The sequence below is a fragment of the Sapajus apella genome, unplaced genomic scaffold (assembly GCF_009761245.1).
Source record: "Sapajus apella isolate SASKATOON/1434 unplaced genomic scaffold, GSC_monkey_1.0 scaffold88, whole genome shotgun sequence".
NCBI lineage: Eukaryota > Metazoa > Chordata > Mammalia > Primates > Cebidae > Sapajus > Sapajus apella.
The window spans coordinates 8,666,813-8,685,182 of NW_022437028.1; the positions used below are offsets into that span (position 1 = coordinate 8,666,813).

The following is an 18,370-nucleotide window of genomic DNA, read 5'->3' on the forward strand; positions in this document are numbered from 1 at the left end:
AGAGCCTTGCTCTGTCACCAGGAGGCTGGAGTGCAGGGGTGTGATCTCGGCTCACTGCAACTTCTGCCTCCCAAATTCAAATGATTCTTCTGCCTCAGCCTCCTGAGTAGCTGGGACTACAGGCATGTGCCACTACGCCCTGCTGATTTTTTTGTACTTTTAGTAAAGATGGGGTTTCACCATATTGGCTAGGCTAGGTTCGAACTTCTGACCTTGTAACTTGCTCAAATCCGGAAGTGCTGGGATTACAGGCATGAGCCACCACGCCCAGCCCCCTCCAACTTTTTTTCTGCTTCCCAGTTTCATAGCACACGGAAGCAGCCCTGCTGCACCCAACTTGGGCTAAGGTGCATGACTTTCTCCCCAGAAGGTGGAAGACAGACATGGGGTGTAACCACTCTGACACTAAACACACATGGCCCTGGGCTGGAGAACATCAGACTCGTGTTTATTAGGGAGGAAGGGAGGGAGCACAAAGGGAGGTCTCCTTGCCCTTGTTCTCCTTAACAGCTCAGAGTCCCCAAACCTCGGCCTTTCCAGGTAGGGGTGGGGAGGTGGGCTAGCAAAGGCCCTAGTTCTAGCAGCAAGCCAAGACCAACAGCTGTGCCTCCCTCATCACAGAGGCCCAGGACCCAATCCGTTTCTCCGACCCTTGCCCTCCAGCAGCTCAGACGTCAATGGGCTCCCGACCTCGGTTCTGCCTCTTCACCACAAACACCCTCTGTCCTGACACGGTCACCAGCAGCGTGTGTTCTCCAAAGACCACTGGAGGAGAAACACACCTTCCCCCACCCCAGGAGGGGGAAGGGAGCACAAAGTTAGTGGGTGTGACAGACTCCATAGGGCAGGGCCATGCACAAACTGGCTGGGATCAAAGCCAAAGAAATTCTGTTGTTCCAGGCTCAGAGATTTGAAGATGAGTGGCCCCTGCTAGATCTTTCTCCGGCTTTCTCATTCACAATTCTGATACAGGGCAGTCTCAAAGGGAGGAAAGTGGCCAGACCAGAGACCTCAGGAGGAAATGGTGGGAAGCTAGGAGGAAGAAGAGAAGCCTCTGGAAGCAGCCCCCCCCTCCCAGTACCACCACCAAGGGCAGGGGCAGGGGCTCACCAGACAGGCGCTTGAAGGGCACATTCATGCCATGGTGCAGCCGGAAACCGCAGGCCGTGCTGACCAGCTCAGAGATGGCACTGGCTGCCTGCTCGTCATTCTCAAGGTCCCCAGATGACTGCACGCAGATGGAGGAAGGACAGGGGCGGGTGTTACAGCATAGGTTCAGGAAGAAATTCTAGGCAGAGTCACCCTGGCTCTCACATTTAGATCGTCTCCCCCCAGCTTTGGAAAAACCAACCTGAAATCCCACTATGATGTCACGCTCTAGTTGCCATCCTGTTTCCCATAATACTGGGTTTCCCTGGATGAGTGCAACTTATCTTTTTTTCTTTTTTTGAGACAGAGTCTTGCTCTGTTGCCCAGGCTGGACTGAAGTGATGCAATCTCGGCCCACTGCAACCTCTGCCTCCCGGATTCAAGGGATTCTCCTGTCTCAGCCTCCCGAGTAGCTGAGATTACAGGCATGCACCAGCACTACCACACACGGCTAATTTTTTTTTTTTTTTTAAGATGGAATCTTGCTCTGTTGCCCAGGCTGGAGTGCAGTGGCAAAATCTTGGTTCACTGCAAAATTCAATGTTCAAGCAACTCTCTGCTCACTCTAGGTTCAAGCAGTTCTCCTGCCTCAGCCTCCCTAGTAGCTGGGATTACAGGCGCCTGCCACCATGCCCAGCTAATTTTTGTTTTTAGTGGAGATGGGGTTTCAGCCTGTTGGCCAGGCTGGTCTCAAACTCCTGACCTCAGGTGATCCACCCACTTCGGCCTCCCAAAGTGGCGGGATGACAGGCATGAGCCACCAAGCCTGGCTCACCTGGCTAATTTTTTATATTTTTAGTTGAGACAGTTTTATCATGTTGGTCAGCTGGTCTCAAACTCCTAACCACAAATGATCTGCCTACCTCAGCCTCCTCCCAAAATGCTGGGATTACAGACTTGACCTACTGCACTTGGTCAACCATCTCTTTATTGATCTTTCTATTCTAACCCCGTGAAACTGATTTCTCCTATGTCCCTGCCTATCTGATAAAACCACATTCTCCAAAATGAATGCCTGCCCACCACTGACCTCTTAATTGCTCCATCTTTTTCTCAGTCTTCACACTTGCTGCTCTGTCTGTAGAATCTCAAAAACATGCCCTTTGTCCTTGAACCCCTCCCTCTGCTGACCCCTAGAGTAAGTGATGGGACTGTGGCGTGGGCTTCCTTTTTTCTGGTTATAGTCTCAACTTCCTCTTCCCTCTTCCTTGATAGAGGCCTCCACAAGATTTAGTTCCTTTTGCTGAACTAGCAATATATATTAACTGCTATTTTACATCAAACTCAATGTCTAAAGTTGGGCCATCAAAGTTCCCCTTATCCTTATCCACTTCCTTCCCAATCCACTTCCTTTCTTGATTTCCCCAACCTCTTTCTCTCTCTCTCTCCCCCTTTCTTTCTTTCGAGAAGGAGTCTCACTCTGTCACCCAGGCTGGAGTGCAGTAGTGCAATCTTGGTTCGCTGTAACGTCTGCCTCCTGGGTTCAAGCAATTCTCCTGCTTCAACGTCCCAAGTAGCTGGGACTACAGGCATGTGCTACCACACCAGGCTAATTTTTTGTATTTTCAGTAGAGATGAGGTTTCACCTTGTTGGCTAGTCTGGTCTTGAACTCCTGACCTCAAGTGATCCACCCACTTCAGCCTCCCAAAGTGTTGAGATTACTGGTGTGAGCCAACCACACAGGGCCATGTTTCAGGCTTCTGAGTTCTGGCTAGAGAAGTATTTCCTTTATTACGTATTTCTAGTCATTACCAAGATATGCTGATTCTTTATTTAAAATATCTTCTCCCGGCCAAGCACAGTGGCTCAGGCCTGTAATTCCAGCCATTTGGGAGGCCAAGGCAGGAGGATTGCTGGAAGCCAGGAGTCCAAGACCAGCCTGGGCAACAAAAGACCCCCATCTCTATAAAAAATTTTTTAAAGGCTGTGTGTGGTGGTGCTTGCCTGTAGTCCTAGTTACTAGGGATGCTAAGGTGGGGGGATTGCTTGGGCCCAGGAGTTCAAGACTGCAATGAGAGGTGATTGCACCACTGCACTCCAGCCTGAGTGACAGTGAGTCTCTGTCTTTAAAAAAAACAAAAACAGGCCGGGCGCGGTGGCTCAAGCCTGTAATCCCAGCACTGTGGGAGGCCGAGGCGGGTGGATCACGAGGTCAAGAGATCGAGACCATCCTGGTCAACATGGTGAAACCCCGTCTCTACTAAAAATACAAAAAATTAGCTGGGCATGGTGGCGCGCGCCTGTAATCCCAGTGACTCAGGAGGCTGGGGCAGGAGAATTGCCTGAACCCGGGAGGCGGAGGTTGCGGTGAGCCGAGATCGCGCCATTGCACTCCAGCCTGGGTAACAAGAGCGAAGCTCCGTCTCAAAAAAACAAAAACAAAAACAAAATTATTCTCTCCTTGCTCCTCCTTCTTACTGCCAGCTGCACAGTATCATCTCTCTCTCTCTCTTTTTTTTTTTTTTGAGACTGAGTCTCCCTCTGTTGCCCAGGCTGGAGTGTATGCGTAATGGCACGATCTCAGCTCACTGCAACCTCCACCTCCCAGGTTGGCCAGCCTGGTCTTGAACTCCTGACCTCATGGTCCACCCACCTCAGCCTCCCAAAGTGCTGGGATTACAGGCATGAGCCACTGTGTCTGGCCCAGTCTCATCTCTGAATGACTCCCCTTTCTGCCCGTCTTCACATCACTAACAGAACAGTCTTGCTCAGCCATGTACTGGGTCTTGTTTCTGTTCAAAAAAACCTTTCAAATTCCCATTATGTTCAAGATTAAGTTCAAATGTGTTAACCTGGCCTTGAAGATCCTTCAAAATCAGATCCTTCCCTGACCATATCCTCCTCTTCCCTCAAACCTTTCCAAATCTGTTCACCATAAACTAACCAGTTCAGATAGGTTAGTGCCACGCACCTGTATGTCCACATCCCCACCGTAAATACTTTAAGTTGGGCTGAATTCCTACCTCCAGGAAAGTTAGTTACCTTGTCATAACATATTCAATTTTTAATATCCTAGATTCCTTCAATAGCCTTTACCACCTGCATTGTTTTCAACCCTTAACCTTAAGCTTTGTCTCTAGCTAAATCAAAAACATCTAGAGACCTAACACTCTATACAGTACTATGGAACAAAATACAAATGTCTCTTTAAGAAATACCAAATAAAGGCCAGGCATGGTGGCTCATGCTTGTAATTCCAGCACTTTGGGAGGCCGAGGTGGGTGGATCACCTGAGGTCAGAAGTTCAAGACCAGCCTGGCCAACATGGTGAAACCCTGTCTCTACTAAAAATATAAAAATTGGCCACGCGTGGCCACACGTAGTGGCACGTGCCCGTATGCCTGTAGTCTCAGCTACTTGGGAGGCTGAGGCGCTTGAACCCATGAGCCGAGATCGTGCCACTGCACTCCAGCCTAGGCAACAAGAGCGAAACTCCATCACAAAAATAAATAAATAAATAAATCGCAACAGTTAGGAGACTAATTGGTCCACAGACCAATTACCGAAAGTAATTGCAAAAACTGCAAATACTTTTGCACCAACCTAATAGATACCAGGCAGGAAACCAGGAAAAAGCCGAGAAAAGAAGGGCTAATATTAGAAGGGCTGTGTGCACTAATGGACCCCCTCCCTTTCCCAGAACGCACCGCCAGCACTGCACCTTCACTCAGCACCAGGTAGCCGAGCTGGTCTGGGATTCGCTCCAGCCCCTGGGTCAGTGCAGAAGTCTAGTGGGTAAAGATGCAAGCAGTGAGAAGCATGCTAGAGGGATGGATAGCCCCCGATACCTTTCACCTGCAAATCCAAGTCTCTTGGTTGACGATAGCCCCAGATTTTCTCATTCCCCAGCCAGGTCCCTTCCCGGCCCCCTTCCCCCTACAAGGTCCTCAATACTGATCTTCCCCAGCCTCCATCTGCCCCCACCTCTCGGCCCCCGGGCTACCCTGGCCTTTCACACCCCACCTTTGCTACCCCGAAGGGCCTTCGCTGCCCCACTGGTCCTGGCCCCCAGACCCTCTCTCCACCTCCCCTCGTCCCCGCCCCTGCCACGCAGACTACCCGCATCCCCTGAACACCCTCCCACAGACCCCTCCCCGGCACTCCCATCATCATCCCTCTCATCTCCATCCCCTGTCCCTTCCCAGGCGGATAGGAGGTAAGGGTGGAGCGCAGGCACGGAGGGGGCACCCACAAAGATTGGGGAGCAGAGACGCTGAACCCCCTGCGGGTCCTCCTGCGCATGCGTCCTCACTCACCATCGCAGTCTTAGGTGCTGGGGGAGCGCCCTACCAGATAGGTAGCTTCCGGTTTCAGCTCCGGTCACGTGCTTGCAACCGGCGGGCTCCTCCTTCTGCTTGCGTCACTGGATTTTTGCCCTGCCTCTAGCGTGAGGATTGGACCGTGGCCATGTCGTCAGATCCAACCAGCCAGTGCAAAGCGCTGCTTCCCGGAGACGCACGTTGATTGGTGGTATCACCTCTTTAACACCCATCCCACCGCCCCTCAGGGCTGAGGAAGAAAAAGAGGGAGAGTGTCCGCAGAGGAGGGGGTGTAGGAGTGGAGCGTCTGGGTTGGGTGGGAGGCGGGTGTGGTTGAGCTTGTGCTCCTGCGCGCTGTCTGGAGTCGGGGTTCCGCCTGAGCGAGGATTCCAGTCAGTGTGACCACAAGCGAGTCCCTTCCCAGGTTTCACACTGGGTCCAAAACCGGGGGAATAAAAGAGAATAACGTGCAATGCATGTGAAAAGCTATTCAAGGCTGGGCGTGGTGGCTCACGCCCGTAATCTCAGCACTTTGAAAGGCCGAGGAGGACGGATCATTTTAGGGCAGGAGTTCGAGACTAGCTTGGGCAACACAGCGATACCCTTCCCAGCCCCCTGCCTCCAACAACCTCTACAAAAAAGAAAATTAACCGGGCGTGGTGGCTCACACCAGTAATTCCTGCTACTAGGAAGGCTGACGCAGGAGAATCTTGAGCTCACCAGTTGGAGGGTGCAGTGAGCTATGATTGTGCCACTGCACTCCAGCCTGGGTGCCCTTTCTCTAAAAAACAAAAAACAAAACAAGCAAACAAAAAAACCATTCAAATGCTACTTTTATGCTTATTCAAGACAGCTCTTTGTTGAAGACAAGAATCTGTTACCAAAGTGAATCCCAGATTCAGTCTGGGACAATGTGATGGTGAGTAGAATCCCCAGCTAGCCAATGCATATATGTGTGTGTGTGTGTGTGTGTGTGTGTGTGTGTGTGTATCACAATGTATGTAAACATAGAAAATTTTTGCTTTAAATAGCTTCTAGACCTGTTGAGATATTAATGCAGTGGAGGCCGTGTTAGTGAAATAATATGAAGAATGATTCTAGAAGCCTGGGCAACATAGCAAGACCCCATCTCTAAATATTTAAAAATTAACCAGTCATGGCCGGGCACAGTGGCTCACGCTTGTAATCCGAGCACTTTGGGAGGCCGAAGCAGGTGGATCACCTGAGGTCAGGATTTCGAGACCAGCCTGGCCAACATGGTGAAACGCTGTCTCTACTAAAAATACCAAAATACAAAACACACACACACACACACAATTAGCCGGGTGTGGTGGTACACACTTGTAATCTCAGCTACTGGGGAGGCAAAGCCAGGAGAATCCTTGAACCCAGGAGGCGGAGGTTGCAGTGATCCAAGATTGTGCCATGGCACTCCAGCCTGGGCAATAATAGTGAAACTCCATCTCAAAAGAAAAAAAAAGGATTTCGATGTAATAAATTACAGTGATAGATTTCTTGATAGTGAACTATCTTTGTGTTTCTGGAATAAAATCTACTGGAACAAACTATACTACCCATTTGTTTTACTGCTTTATTTAGAAATTTTAAAATCTATTATCATAAATGAGATTGGGATGTAGTTTTCTTTTTGGTATATTCTTTATCTTTGGTAGAAAGAGCAGGTTGCCAGATAATATGAATCAGGGAGTTTCCTATCTTTTTTTAATCTGCAATCTGCAAGTCTGCAAGTCTGCAAGTTGGTTGGACCAACTCACACTCCTCTGACAATGAGTCAGAGTTCCCACTTATCTCCAGCTCCATTAACACTTGGTATTGCCACACTTTTAGGGTAAACTTTGTGGATGTGCAATGGCTTCTCATTGTGATTTTAGTTTGCACTTACCCAAATTGTGTTTACCTAAATTTTTTTTTTTTTTTGAGACGGAGTTTCGCTCTTGTTACCCAGGCTGGAGTGCAATGGTGCGATCTCGGCTCACGGCAACCTCCGTCTCCTGGGTTCAGGCAATTCTCCTGCCTCAGCCTCCTGAGTAGCTGGGATTACAGGCACGCGCCACCATGCCCAGCTAATTTTTTGTATTTTTTAGTAGAGACGGGGTTTCATCATGTTGACCAGGATGGTCTTGATCTCTTGCCTCGTGATCCACCCGCCTCGGCCTCCCAAAGTGCTGGGATTACAGGCTTGAGCCACCGTGCCCGGCCTGCGTTTACCTAAATATTAATGAGGTTGATCACATTTTCAGATGGGTTTGGCTTTTGGGATATCATATTTTGTGACGTATCAGTTCTTTTTTTTTTTTTTTGGAGATGGCGTCTCGTTCTATTGCCCAGGTTGGAGTGCAGTGGCGTGATCTCGGCTTGCTGCAACCTCCAACTCCCAATTTAAAGTGATTCTCCTGCCTCAGCCTCCCTGGTAGCTATGACTACAGGCGCCCACCACCATGCCTGGCTAATTTTTTTGTATTTTTAGTAGAGATGGGGTTTCACCATGTTGCCCAGGCTGGTCTCAAACTCCTGAGTTCAGTCAATCCACCTGCGTTGGCCTCCCAAAGTGCTAGGATTACAGACGTGAACCACCACGCCTGGCATTTTTTTTTTTTTCTTTTTTTTGAGACAGTCTTACTCTGTCACCCAGGCTAGAGAGCAGTGGTGTGATCTCGGCTCACTGAAACCTCCGTCTCCTGGGTTCAAGCAGTTCTCCTGCCTCAGCCTCCCAAGTAGCTGGGATTAAAGGCATGTGCCACCACGTACGACTAATTTTTTTGTATTTTTAGTAGAGACAGGATTTCACCATGTGGCCAGGCTGGTCTCAAACTCCTAACCTCAAGTGCCCACCTTGGCCTTCCAAAGTGGTGGGATTACAGATGTGAACTACCGTGCTCGGCCCAGTTCAACTTTTTTCTCATTTTTCTATTGAGGTTGTCTGGCGTTTGTCTCTCTCTTTTTCTTTTCTTTCTTTATTTTCTTTTCTTTTTTTTTTTAAAAGGACCTTGCTCTGTTGCACAGGCTGGAATCCAGTGGTGCGATCATGGCTCACTGCAGCCTTGAACTCCTGGGTGTAAGGGTTATTGCCGAGTTTAAAATGAGGAAACTGAGGCCAGTATAAGAAAATTAAAAGCCAATTTATTCAGCTCCCGGGCGAAGTTCTGTGGTCCGGAGAAAGAGGCCAGAGAAGTCGTGCTGACTTTGGGGGTGGGGGTAGTTTAATGGCTAGGAGGATCGAGCAACAGCTGGGTGCTCTGATTGGGTCCAGGGGAGCAGGATTGAGACGGGGCGGGCTGCTATTGGTTGACGGGTTGTTGGGCGGGTTTTCCAGTGGGAGAACTGGCCAGGGTTGCATCAGCAGAGCCTTCCAGGGGAGCCATGCAGCAGAGCTAGGTGTCGAGTGCAGAGCCTGGTGTTGCTGGGTGCAGAGTCAGGTGCTGAGTGCAGAGGTAGGGGTGTCCGGCCTCCTGGCGATGCAACTGGGCTTACACTGGATTCATGCAATCCTCTCACCTTAGCCTCCTGAAAAACTGGGACTACAGACATGCACCACCACACCTGGCTGATTTTTTTTTATTTCTTGTAGAAACAGGGTCTTGTCGTTTTGCCCAGGTTGGTCTTGAACTCCTGGGGTCAAGTAATCCACCTGCCCTGGCCTCCCAAAATGTTGGGTTTATGGATGTGAGCTGCCATGTCCACTGTGACCAAGGCTTTACCTTTTTGAGTACCATTATGGACACACAGGTTTATTTATTTATTTATTCATATTTTTGAGACAGAGTCTTGCTGCCACCCAGGCTAGAGTGCAATGGCACGATCTCGGCTCACTGCAACCTCCAACCCCCTGGTTCAAGCAGTTCTCCTCTCTCAGCCTCCCAAGTAGCTGGGATTACAGGCACGTACCACACGCCAAGCTAATTTTTGTATTTTTAGTAGTCACCATGCTGGCCAGGATGGTCTCAATCTCCTGACCTCATGATCTGCCTGCCTTGCCCTCCAAAAGTGCTGGGATTACAGGTGTGAGCCATCGTGCCCAGCCAAAACACAGGTTTTTATTGATTTGGTGTAGTTGAATCAGTACAATCATTGTCTTCTCTAATATTTAGATTTTCACAATTTTTGCCAAGTTGGCTTGTCCTTTTTGATATAACTCTGGCATCTTCATACCTATTATGCCCCAGACTTGGAATTTGTTGATTCCCTAAGGATTTGTGGGGAATTAGAAATGCATATCTGGGCATTGTAAGTTCTCATTTATGTGGGGTAATATAGTTTCTAGGCCACTCTGCAGGCAGAGGATGCAGATAGATAAAAGATGGAGGCCGGGCACGGTGGCTCATACCTGTAATACAACATTTTGGGAGGCCAAGGTGGGCAGATCGCTTTGGCTCAGGAGTTTGAGACCAGCCTGGCCAACATGGCCAAACCCCGTCTCTACTAAAAATTCAAACATTAGCCATGCGGGTTGGCGGGTACCTGTAATCCCAGCTATTTGGGAGGCTGAGGCAGGAGAATCACTTGAACCCGGAAGACAGAGATTGCAGTGAACCAAGATTGCACCACTGCCTGGATGATAGAGTGAGACTCAGTCCCAAAAAAAAAAAAAAAAGGCAATAATAAAACCATAGAAATTAAAGATCACTTTATTGGTAACTAGAGTTGTGTCAAAAGAACTCAAAAGCCAACTTGAAGAAGCTCCCACTGGCCAAAAAAGTAACATTTTGAAATCAATCTGGACAATAACTATAGTGAGTTGAAACATAACAAACATGCTTAAATCCACAAATTAATTTTTAAATTTTTGTTTGTTATAGAGACGAGGTCTCACTATGTTGCCCAGGCTGGCCTCAAACTCCTGGGCTCAAGTCATCTGTCTGCCTCAGCCCTGTACAGTGCTGGGATTATAGGCATGAGCTGCAGTGCCCAGCCACTGAGATCTTACAATTGGAGTTTTCTGTACATTTTATTTGAAAAAATATTTTTATGTATACCATAAGACCTAAGGCACTATTACTCTGAACAGTTTCCACTACTAGGTATCTAAGGTACTTAATTGTTCAGACACATGGTTTGAAGTTCTGCAGCCACACCAAAAAGCCCTGGGAGTACAGTTCACCCCAACAACCAGAGTAAAATTATTCAGTTTCCAACCCAGTACAGGGACTGTTACATAGCGTCTTCCCTTTGGTGAAGGTTAAGCTCCAACTCTCATTGCTATAATGCATGAAGCCACCAAAAATACATCTCTGCCTTTCAGTGAATTCCCATAGATCAGGGTCTCGACAAACAGCAGAAGATGCTTCTCTAAAGTCTACCTTCCCAGTTGCTGAATGACTTTCACCCATGTTCACTCCATCTCTCTCTCTCTCTTTTTTTTTTTTTTTTTTTGAGATGGGGTCTCACCTTGTTACCCAGGCTGGAGTGCAGCGGTGCAATCTCAGCTCAATGCAGCCTTGACCTCCCGGATTCAAGCGATCCTCCTGCCTCAGTCCCCCATGTAGCTGGGACTACAGGTGCATGCCATCACACCTGGCTAATTTTTTTTTTTTTTTTTTTTTTTTTAGAGATGGGGTCTCACTATGTTGCCCAGGCTGATCTGAAACTCCTGGGCTCAAGTGATCCTCCTACCTCGGCCTCTCAAACTGCTGGGATTATAGGCATGAACCACTGCACCTAGCCCACTCTACTCTTGAGAATGGCAAAAGCCAAGCTTTATGTCTCTGCTGTCTTTACTCACAAATATCCCTGGTTTAGAATTAACCCTAAGCCATCTACTTGAGCTCCAGTCCTTTTCCCTGTTCTCTCCTGATATTCTTCAGTGTCATATAAGGTCTTTGGTGCTTTTTAAATATTTTAATTTAATTTAATTTTTTGAGATGGAGCCTCACTCACCCAGCCTAGAGTGCAGAGGCACAATCTTGGCTCACTACAACCTCCACCCCCTGGGTTCAAATGATTCTCCTACCTCGGCCTCTGGAGTAGCTGGGATTACAGGTATGTGCCAGCACGCCTGGCTAATTTTTGTATTTTTAGTAAGACGGGATTTCGCCACATTTCCCAGGCTGATCTCAAACTCCTGAGCTTAGGCAATCCATCTGCCTCGGCCTCCCAAAATGTCTTGGCCTCCCACAGGTGTGAGCCACTGTGCCCAGCCATAAATATTTTTATTTGAAATCTTTTTTTCAGTTGTTTTTATTAGGGGTAGTCAGGCCAAAAGCCACCATTCATTCACAGATTGTTCTTTTTTTCCCACTTTGCAAACAGCATAAACCAACCACGCCTTTCTTTATTGGGAAATCTTCTCTTGGCTTTCATACTACCACCTCCTTCAGTGTACACATGAGCAGCTTGAAAACGAGGTCCACATGGATCCATTTTGCTGGTGAGGGTGGTATTAGAGGCACCTGGCTCTCAATAGTGGTGGTAGTTTGTGAGGTTAGACTCCTGGCACATAAAGGCACGCATCCTTGGTGCAGTGTGAACAACAGCAGGAGTCTCTCCTACCCCATTAAATAGGGCTGCAGCAGTGTGGTGTGTACCTCATCAGGCATGGTCTGAGCATGATTTTAGGGCATAGCTCCTGGAAGATCAGCATTCAGGTTTGTCCCCAGTTTCCTAATACTTATATGGGCTGCCCAGGATCCTTTTATTAATTCTCTTTATCTGTAATCAGCCAGAATTAGCTTCAGTTTCTTGAGAGAAAAAGCAATGACTAATCAGAGTGTGTGGTTGTGCTACCCTGGTAACTGGCAGGTACAGTTTCGTACGGTGACTGTCATGATTAGAAATGAGCTAGGGGCCAGGCACGGTGGCTCACACCTGTACTCCCAGCACTTTGGGAGGCTGAGGCGGGCAGATCACCTGAGGTTGGGAGTTTGAGACCAGCCTGACCAACATGGAGAAACCCTGTCTCTATGAAAAACACAAAAATTGGCCGGGTGTGGTGGTGCATGCCTATAATTTCAGCTACTTGGGTGGTTGAGGCAGGAGAATTGTTTGAACCTGGGAGGCAGAGGTTGCAGCGAACTGAGATCATGCCATTGCACTCCAGCCTGGGTGACAGAACAAGGCTCTCTCTCAAAAAAAAGAGAGAGAGAGAGAGAGAGTGCTATGAGGCTCTTTTCCAGGTGGAGCCATGGAGGGTGTCGAGGTGAAGGAATTTCACAGAGGTGAAGATCAAGAACCTGAGAAAGAAGTTTGCCCATGGGCAGGTGTGGTGGCTTACGCCTGTTTCAGCACTTTGGGAAAAAGTGGGTGGATCACAAGGTCAAGAGATCAAGACCATCCTGGCCAATATGATGAAACCACGTCTCTACTACAAATACAAAACTTAGCCAGGCATGGTGGCGTGCACCTGTAATCCCAGCTACGAGGGAGGCTGAGGCGGGAGGATCGCTTGAACCCAAGAGGCAGAGGTTGCAGTGAGCCAAGATCGCACCACTGCACTCCAGCCTGGTGACAGAGCAAGACTCTGAGTCAAAAAAAAAAAGAAAAAAAGAAGAAGTTTGCCCAAAGATGCTTTGAAAGGTGAGGAGGAAGCTTAGGTAGGAAAAAGGGAAGCACTATCACAAGTAATATAGGCAGATGGACAGAACTGAAATTCGAATGGCTAAGATGGCAAGAAAAGCTGGCAACTTCTGTGTATCTGCACAACCCAAATTGGTGTTGGTCATCAGGATCAGCGGTGTCAATGATGTGAGCCCAAAGGTCTGAAAGGTGCTGCAGCTTCTTTGCCTTCCTCAAATCTTCAATGGAACCTTTGTGAAGCTCAACAAGACTTCAATTAACATGCTGAGGCCAGGCACAGTGGCTCATGCCTGTAATCCCAGCACTTTGGGAGGTCAAGGAGGGCTGATCATTTGAAGTCAAGAGTTTGAGACCAGCCTGGTCAATATGGTGAAACACTGTCTCTACTAAAAATACAAAAAAAAAAAAAAAAATTAGCCAGGCATGGTGGCTTGTGTCTGTAGTCTCCTCTACTCGGGAGGCTGAAGCAGGAGAATTGATTGAGCCCAGGAGGCAGAGGTTGCAGTGAGCTGAGATTGTGCCACTCCTCTCCAGCCTGGGTGACAGAGCAAGACTTCATCTCAAACAAACAAAACAAAACAGAAAAACAACAACAAAAACATGCTGCAGATTGTAGAACCATATATTGCATGGGGATACCCAAATCTGAAGTCAGTAATTGAGCTAATCTACAAGTGTGGATATGGCAAAATCAATAAGAAGCAAATTGCTTTGACAGATAACACTTTGTTTTTTTTTTTTTTGTTTTGTTTTTTGAGACGGAGTTTCACTCATGTTACCCAGGCTGGAGTGCAATGGCACGATCTCGGCTCACCGCAACCTCCGCCTCCTGGGTTCAGGCAATTCTCCTGCCTCAGCCTCCTGAGTAGCTGGGATTACAGGCACGTGCCACCATGCCCAGCTAATTTTTTGTAGTTTTAATAGAGACAGGGTTTCACCATGTTGACCAGGATGGTCTCGATCTCTTGACCTCGTGATCCACCTGCCTCGGCCTCCCAAAGTGCTGGGATTACAGGCTTGAGCCACCGCGCCCGGCCGACAGATAACACTTTGATTGCTTGATCTCTTGGTAAATATGGCATCACCCACATGGAAGATCTGATTCATAAGATATATACTGTTGAAAAACACTTCAAAGATCAATAACTTCCCGTGGTCCTTCAAATTATCCTCTCCATGAGGTAGAATGAAGAAGACCATCCATTTTGTAGAAGGTGGAGATACTGGCAGCAGACAGGATCAGATCAACAGGCTTATTAGAAGAATGAACTGGCCAGGCATGGTGGCTCACGCCTGTAATCCCAGCACTTTAGGAGGCTGAGGCGGGTAGATTGCCTGAGCTCAGGAGTTCTCGACCAGCCTGAGCAACACCGTGAAACCCCATGTCTACTAAAAAAAAAAAAAAAAAAAATTAGCTGGGCATGGTGATGTGTGCCTGTAGTCTCAGCTACTTGGGAGGCTGAAGCAAGAGAATTGCTTGAACTTGGGAGGCAGAGGTCAAGATCACATCACTGCACCGCAGCCTGGGCGACAGAGTAACACTCTGTCTCTGAAAAAATAAAATAAAAAGAAGAATGAATTAAGGTGTCTACCATGATTATTGTTCTCATCTGTTCATACCTTATCTCAAATTGGAAAAAAAAAAAAAGAAGTGAGCTATGAGGATACACAGGAAAGTTATGCAACTCAGCCTTTGGGGTCACGGGAAGAATTCCACAAAGAGGAGATATCTTTTTTTTTTCTTTGGAGATGGGCCTGTTGCCCAGGCTGGAGTACAGTGGTGCAGCTTTGGCTTACTGCAGCCTCCATCTTCCGCGATCAAACGATTCTTCTGCCTCAGCCTCCCAAGTAGCTGGGAGTAGGCGTGCACCACCACACTGGCTAATTTTCATATTTTTAGTAGAGATGGGCGTTTCAGCATGTTGACTAGGCTAGTTTCCAACTCCTGGCCTCAATTGATTCTCCCACCTCGGCCTCCCAAAGTGTTGGGATTACAGGTGTGAGCCATTGCACCTGGCCCAAAGGGGCGATATCTGAGCTGAATTCTGAAAGAGGACTGCGGGCGAGCCAGGTACAGAGTATCAGAAGGGCACTCAAGGCTGGGGAACAAGATACGCAGGTATAACATAAATCACACGAAGAAAATGTTTGGGTTGGGGATGGGATGAGGCAAGAGGTGAGACAGCAGAATTAAACCAGAAGAAGATCCCAAGGACTTCATACACCGTGCTCAGATTTGTGCATTATAATTCTTAAAAATGACTTCGGGTACAACTGAACAATTCATTTCTCCCAGAGCATCTTAGCTGAACCTCAGGCTTTATTTTATAAAAAGGTTTGTACATTTTGGATGGTTGATTTCCTGGCAGATGGGAGTAAAGCGCTTCGGGAAGATATAGGTTTTCTAGACACAAAGTTACTTCCTGGACTAGTAGCAGGGCTAGAGCCAATGCCTTGCAATACATACCCTATTCTCATGCCTCAGCCTCCCTAGTAGCTGGGATTACAGGGACCACCACCATGCCCAGCTAATTTTTGTATTTTCAGTTAGAGACAGCAAAACCACCACATTGCCAGGCTGGCCTGGAACTCCTGGTCTGAAGTGATCCACCTGCCTCGGCCTCCCAAAGTGCCGGGATTACAGGCATGAGCCATCATGCCTGGCCAACAATTCTTTAAGTTAAATTCGCTTTGCTAAAATCTGGTCTCGAACTCCTGAACTCACATGATCTGCCTGCTTCAACTTCCTGAAGTACTGGGATTCCAGGCATGAACCACCTTAGAGGGGAATCGCTTGAACCCAGGAGGCAGAGGTTGCAGTGAGCCGAGATCAACCCACTGTACTCCAGCCTAGGTGACAGAGTAAGACCCTGTCTCAAAAATAAAAACAAACAAACAGAAAGCATTCAGGTGGGCACAGTGGCTTGCACCTGTAATCCTAGAGCTTTGGGAGGCTGAGGTGAGAGGATTGTTTGAGCCCAGGAGTTGGAGACCAGCCTGAGCCACACAGTGGGACTCTATCTCTACAAAAAATTTTAGGCTAGGCGTGATGGCCCATGCCTGTAATCCCAGCACTTTGGGAGGCCAAGGCAGGCAGATCACTTGAGGTCAGGAGTTTGAGACCAGCCTAGCCAACATGGTGAAACCGCATCTCTACTGAAAATATAAAAATTAACCAGGCATGGTTGCATGTGCCTATAATCCTGGTTACTAGGAGGGCTGAGGCAGGAGAATTCCTTGAACCCAGGAGACGGAGGTTGCAGTGAACTGAAATTGCACCACTGTACTCCAGTCTAGGTGACAGAGTGAAACGCCATCTCAAAAAAAAAAAATTTAGCTGGGCTTAGTGCCATGTACCTGTGGTCCCAGCTACTAGGAGGCTGATGAGGGAGGATTCCTTGAGCCCAGGAGGTTAAGGCTGCAGTGAGCCATGATCAGACCACTGCACTCCAGCCTGGGCAACAGAGAGAGACATTGTCTCAATAATAATAATAGCCGGGCGCGGTGGCTCACGCCTGTAATCCCAGCACTTTGGGAGGCCGAGGCAGGTGGATCACGAGGTCAAGAGATCGAGACCATCCTGGTCAACACGGTGAAACCCCGTCTCTACTAAAAATACAAAAAATTAGCTGGGCATGGTGGTGTGTGCCTGTAATCCCAGCTACTCAGGAGGCTGAGGCAGGAGAATCGCCTGAACCCAGGAGGCGGAGGTTGCGGTGAGCTGAGATCGCGCCATTGCACTCCAGCCTGGGTAACAAGAGCGAAACTCCATCTCAAAAAAAATAAATAAATAAAATAAATAATAATAATAATAAATTAATAAATAAAATTAAAAGGCCAGGCATGGTAGAGCATGCCTGTAATCCCAGCACTTTGGGAAGCTGAGGCGGATCACGAGATCAGGAAATCAAGACCATACTGGCCAACATGGCAAAACCCCATCTCCACAAAAATACAAAAATTAGCTGAGTGTGGTGACACATGCCTGTAATTCCAGCTACAGGGGAGGCTGAGGCATGAGAATCACTTGAACCCAGGAGGCAGAGGTTGCAGTGAGCCGATATCACACCACTGCACTCCAGTCTGGTGACAGAGTGAAACTCCATCTCAAAAAAAAAAAAAGTTGAGGTACTGAATCTCTTTCATACCCTTCCCCCTGCACAACATCCCATTTTCACATGGATGGAAGCTAAAAATCTGTGCAGGGTTCTTGTTGCTGCTATTACTGTGTGATCACTGTTTTCATTGCTTTATATTTTCATAGGGCCTTATATTTTTAATTGCATTTTCTTTTGGGAGGGTCTTTTTTTTTTTTTTTCAGACTGAGTCTCAGCCCAGGAGGCAGAGGCTGCAGTGAGCTGAGATGGTGCCACTGCACTCCAGCCTGGGCAACACAGCAAGACTCCATCTGAAAAAAACAAAAAAAGAAGTTAATGCAGGTGGAGACATGCAGAAGTTAGTGCAGCAGGTCCAGAGGAGCCTCAATTTTGTTTTTGAAATGAAATCTCGCTCTGTCTCCAGGCTGGAGTTCTGTGGCGGGATCAGGGCTCACTACAACCTCTGCCTCCCAGGTTCAAGAGATTCTCATGACTCAGCCTCCCGAGTAGCTGGAATTATACAACCCTGCCACCATGCCTGCCTAATTTTTTTTTTTTAGTCAGGGTCTCATTCGGTCACCAGGCTGCAGTGCAGTGGCACTATTTCAGCTGACTGCAATCTCTGCCTCCCAGGTTCAAGCAATTCTCCTGCCTCAGCCTCCCCAGTAGCTGGGACTACAGGTGCACACCACCATACCCGCCTAATTTTTGTATTGTTAAGTAGAGACAGGGTTTCACCATATTGGCCAGGAGGGTCTCGTTCTCTTGATCTCATGATCCACCCGCCTCAGCCTCCGAAAGTGCTGGGATTACAGGAGTGAGCCACTGCACCCAGCCTATTTTTAATTTTTTGAGGAAGCACATAGTATTTTTTACACTGGCTGCACTGTTTTACATTCTCACTGACAGTACACAAGAGTTCCAATTTCTCCATATCCTCTCCAACATTTATTTTCTGTTTTTTGACAGTAGGCATCATAATGGATGTCAGGTAGTATCTCACTGTAGTTTTGATTTGCATTTCTCTAACTAGTGATGTTGAGTATCTTTTCATGTATTTATTGACCTTTAGTATATCTTTTTTTTTTTTTTTAAGACAGGGTCTCTCTGTGTCTCCCAGGCTGGAGTGCAGTGGTGCAATCACGGCTCACTACAGCCTTAAACTCTTGGGCTCAAGCGATCCTCCTGCTTTAGCCTCCTGAGTAGTTGGGACTATAGGCTATCTTTAGCGAAATGCCTATTCAAGTCCTTTACCCCTTCTTTTTTCCTGTTTTTTTTTTTTTCTTGAGACGGAGTCTTGCCTTGTCGCCCAGGCTGGAGTACGACGGCTCGAC

The 18,370-nt window shown here is 47.8% G+C and overlaps 1 protein-coding gene across 3 annotated transcripts; it reads right to left on the minus strand.

The window, feature by feature from the left end:
- Window positions 1–426: 426 nt before the first annotated feature.
- LAMTOR4 (late endosomal/lysosomal adaptor, MAPK and MTOR activator 4) lies at window positions 427–5,514 on the minus strand. 3 transcript variants are annotated; one of them, XM_032255235.1, is made up of 4 exons: window positions 5,407–5,514; window positions 4,798–4,878; window positions 1,111–1,228; window positions 427–765 (listed from the first exon to the last, which is right to left on the minus strand). In XM_032255235.1, exons 1-4 carry the CDS (start codon window positions 5,407–5,409, stop codon window positions 668–670), a joined length of 300 nt encoding a protein of 99 aa, XP_032111126.1. In that variant the 5' UTR covers window positions 5,410–5,514; the 3' UTR covers window positions 427–667. The 3 variants fall into 3 exon arrangements, with proteins under 3 accessions (XP_032111126.1, XP_032111128.1, XP_032111127.1); XM_032255236.1 differs by having other exon boundaries at window positions 428–782; XM_032255237.1 differs by lacking the exon at window positions 4,798–4,878 and having other exon boundaries at window positions 5,407–5,488.
- Between the last annotated feature and the right edge of the window lie 12,856 nt (window positions 5,515–18,370).